Genomic DNA, 2,107 nt, shown 5'->3' on the forward strand with positions numbered 1-2,107 from the left:
TGATAAATGTCCTAGGCAGGCTGCATGTGGCCCGCAGGCCACAGTTTGAGGACGTCTGGCTTAGGTGATTCTCCTGCCTCAACAAGCTGGGACTACAGGCGCCTACACAATGCCCAGCTTTTTTTTGTTGCAGTTTGTCCAGAGCCGGTTTCTAACCTGCCATCCTTGGTATATGGGGCTGGTACCCTACCCACTGATCCACAAGTGTTCCCCCGAGTGCTGATCTTTTTTTGTTGTTGTTAAGAAAGTTTCCCACCCTATACCCTGAGAAGAGGTGCAATGGTGTCATAGCTCACTGTGACCTCAGATTTGGGCTGTGGACATCCTGTTGCCTCAGCCTGTGGAAGGCGCCCAGCTGGGTTTTGCATTTGAGTCAGGGTCTCACTCTGCTCAGACAAATCTTGAACTCCTGAGCTCAAGCAGTTCTTCTGCCTCAGTCTCCTACAGTGCTGGGATTACAGGCATGGACTACCACATCTGGCTGGTCATTTTTTTTGGAATACAGATCAAAATAGTAGACTGCTGGGCATGGAGGTGCACACTTCTAGTCCTAGTTCCTCAGGAAGCTGAGGCAGGAAGATCACTTTGTGCCTAGAAGTCAGGGCTATGGTGAGCCATGATTGTGTCTGTGAACAGCCACTGTATTCCAACCTGGGTGATGTAATAAAACCCCTGCCTCTTTTAACAAAAATAAAAATATGTATTGAAATAAAAATAATCATCCACATACCACCTGAAGTAATTCCATGTGAGTAGGGAAAACTATTAAAAAGCGTGATGTACAGTTTAAATATCAGAAACGTTGGGAGGTAGCAGCAGATAAAGTGATCTACTTAGCACTGTGTATTTCTTTACCTTGTGCTCTTTTCAGATGCCGCCATGGCCCTTTGGGGAAATGTGTGCATTGTGTTCCGCTAGAGGTGAGTGTCTCTGTGGAGTAAGTCCTGGGACCCATGTGGTGGGTTGCTGACAGCAGAGCTCTCTCCATACTATCTCTGAGTCTCTGTACTTCGTTGTGGTGGTTTAAAGAATTTATCTGTTGAAGTGGCTTAGGCCTGTAATCCTAACACTTTGGGAGGCAGAAGAATCACTAGAGCCCAGAAGGTGGATATTGGCCTGGGCAATAGCAAGACTTTTATCTTTACCAAAAATACAAGAATTAGCTACACATGGTGGTGTACGCTTATAGTCCCAGCTACTCAGGCTGAGATAGGTGGATCGCTTGAGGCCAGGGGTCTGAGGTTGCTGTGAGCTATGATGATGCCACTGCACTCCAGCCAGGGCAACAGAATAAGACCTTGTCTCAAAAAAGAAAACCAAGTCATCTATTTATTGCCCTGGGCCTCGTATTCCCACTGGTGCAAACTGCACCAAGAGGACAAGCCTGTATTTATGGGAGTGACCTTCTTGGTAGATTATGAATGGTTAAAGCACTCGTGTGGCTTTGACAAAGGGGCAGCATTTATAGTGGCTGCCTAGACAATCCTTTTAAGATCTGACACTAAGCTGGGCCTGTCGGTTTTTGTGCTCATCACTGTTGTGATTTACTTTGCCTGGAATCTCACATCTCTGCGGATTTGTCCTGATGAGATTGAGCATTGCCATGATAACGCTGACTGGATACTGTTTAATGCTGACTTGATGGCAGCAAGGCCAGTTTGATTTTCTGCACAGGGTTCCTCTTGCTTCTTCTTGTGGCATTTCTTTTTGTAAAATTTTCCTGAAACTTACTTGACTGAGGGTGTTTTATATTTAACAGAGATTCATATCTTAAAAAGATAGATGGTACACAAGGAAATATTCCATTCTGACCTAGAGAGATCCGTGAGAACCCAGCACTTGTTTTGTCCTGTGGGTCCTAACTGGTGGAGGCCGAGCTGCCTGTTTCCTTTCTCCATGTGCGCGGCATGGCCTCTGTGCTGTGAGTACCCTGGCAGGTGTGTGACTGTACTTGCTGATTTTGTGTTTTTTGGCAGCCATTTGACGAAGACTACCTAAACCACCTTGAGCCTCCTGTGAAGCATATGTCCTTCCATGCCTACATCCGCAAGCTGACCGGCGGGGCTGACAAGTAAGCAGCTTGCTATAACCTTGAATGCATAATTGC

At 46.3% G+C, this 2,107-nt stretch overlaps 1 protein-coding gene across 1 annotated transcript in view; it reads left to right on the plus strand.

Moving 5' to 3' along the window:
- Positions 1-2,107, plus strand: part of NPLOC4 (NPL4 homolog, ubiquitin recognition factor) — a 98,511-nt gene that overhangs the window by 30,659 nt on the left and 65,745 nt on the right. The window contains exons 4-5 of the mRNA XM_023511174.1: positions 798-920; positions 1,977-2,071. Of these exons, the coding sequence (XP_023366942.1) occupies positions 798-920; positions 1,977-2,071 (218 nt within the window). The remainder of the gene's footprint in view (positions 1-797; positions 921-1,976; positions 2,072-2,107) is intronic.

The sequence above is a fragment of the Otolemur garnettii genome, unplaced genomic scaffold (assembly GCF_000181295.1).
Source record: "Otolemur garnettii isolate 467f Iridium unplaced genomic scaffold, OtoGar3 scaffold00018, whole genome shotgun sequence".
Lineage (NCBI taxonomy): Eukaryota > Metazoa > Chordata > Mammalia > Primates > Galagidae > Otolemur > Otolemur garnettii.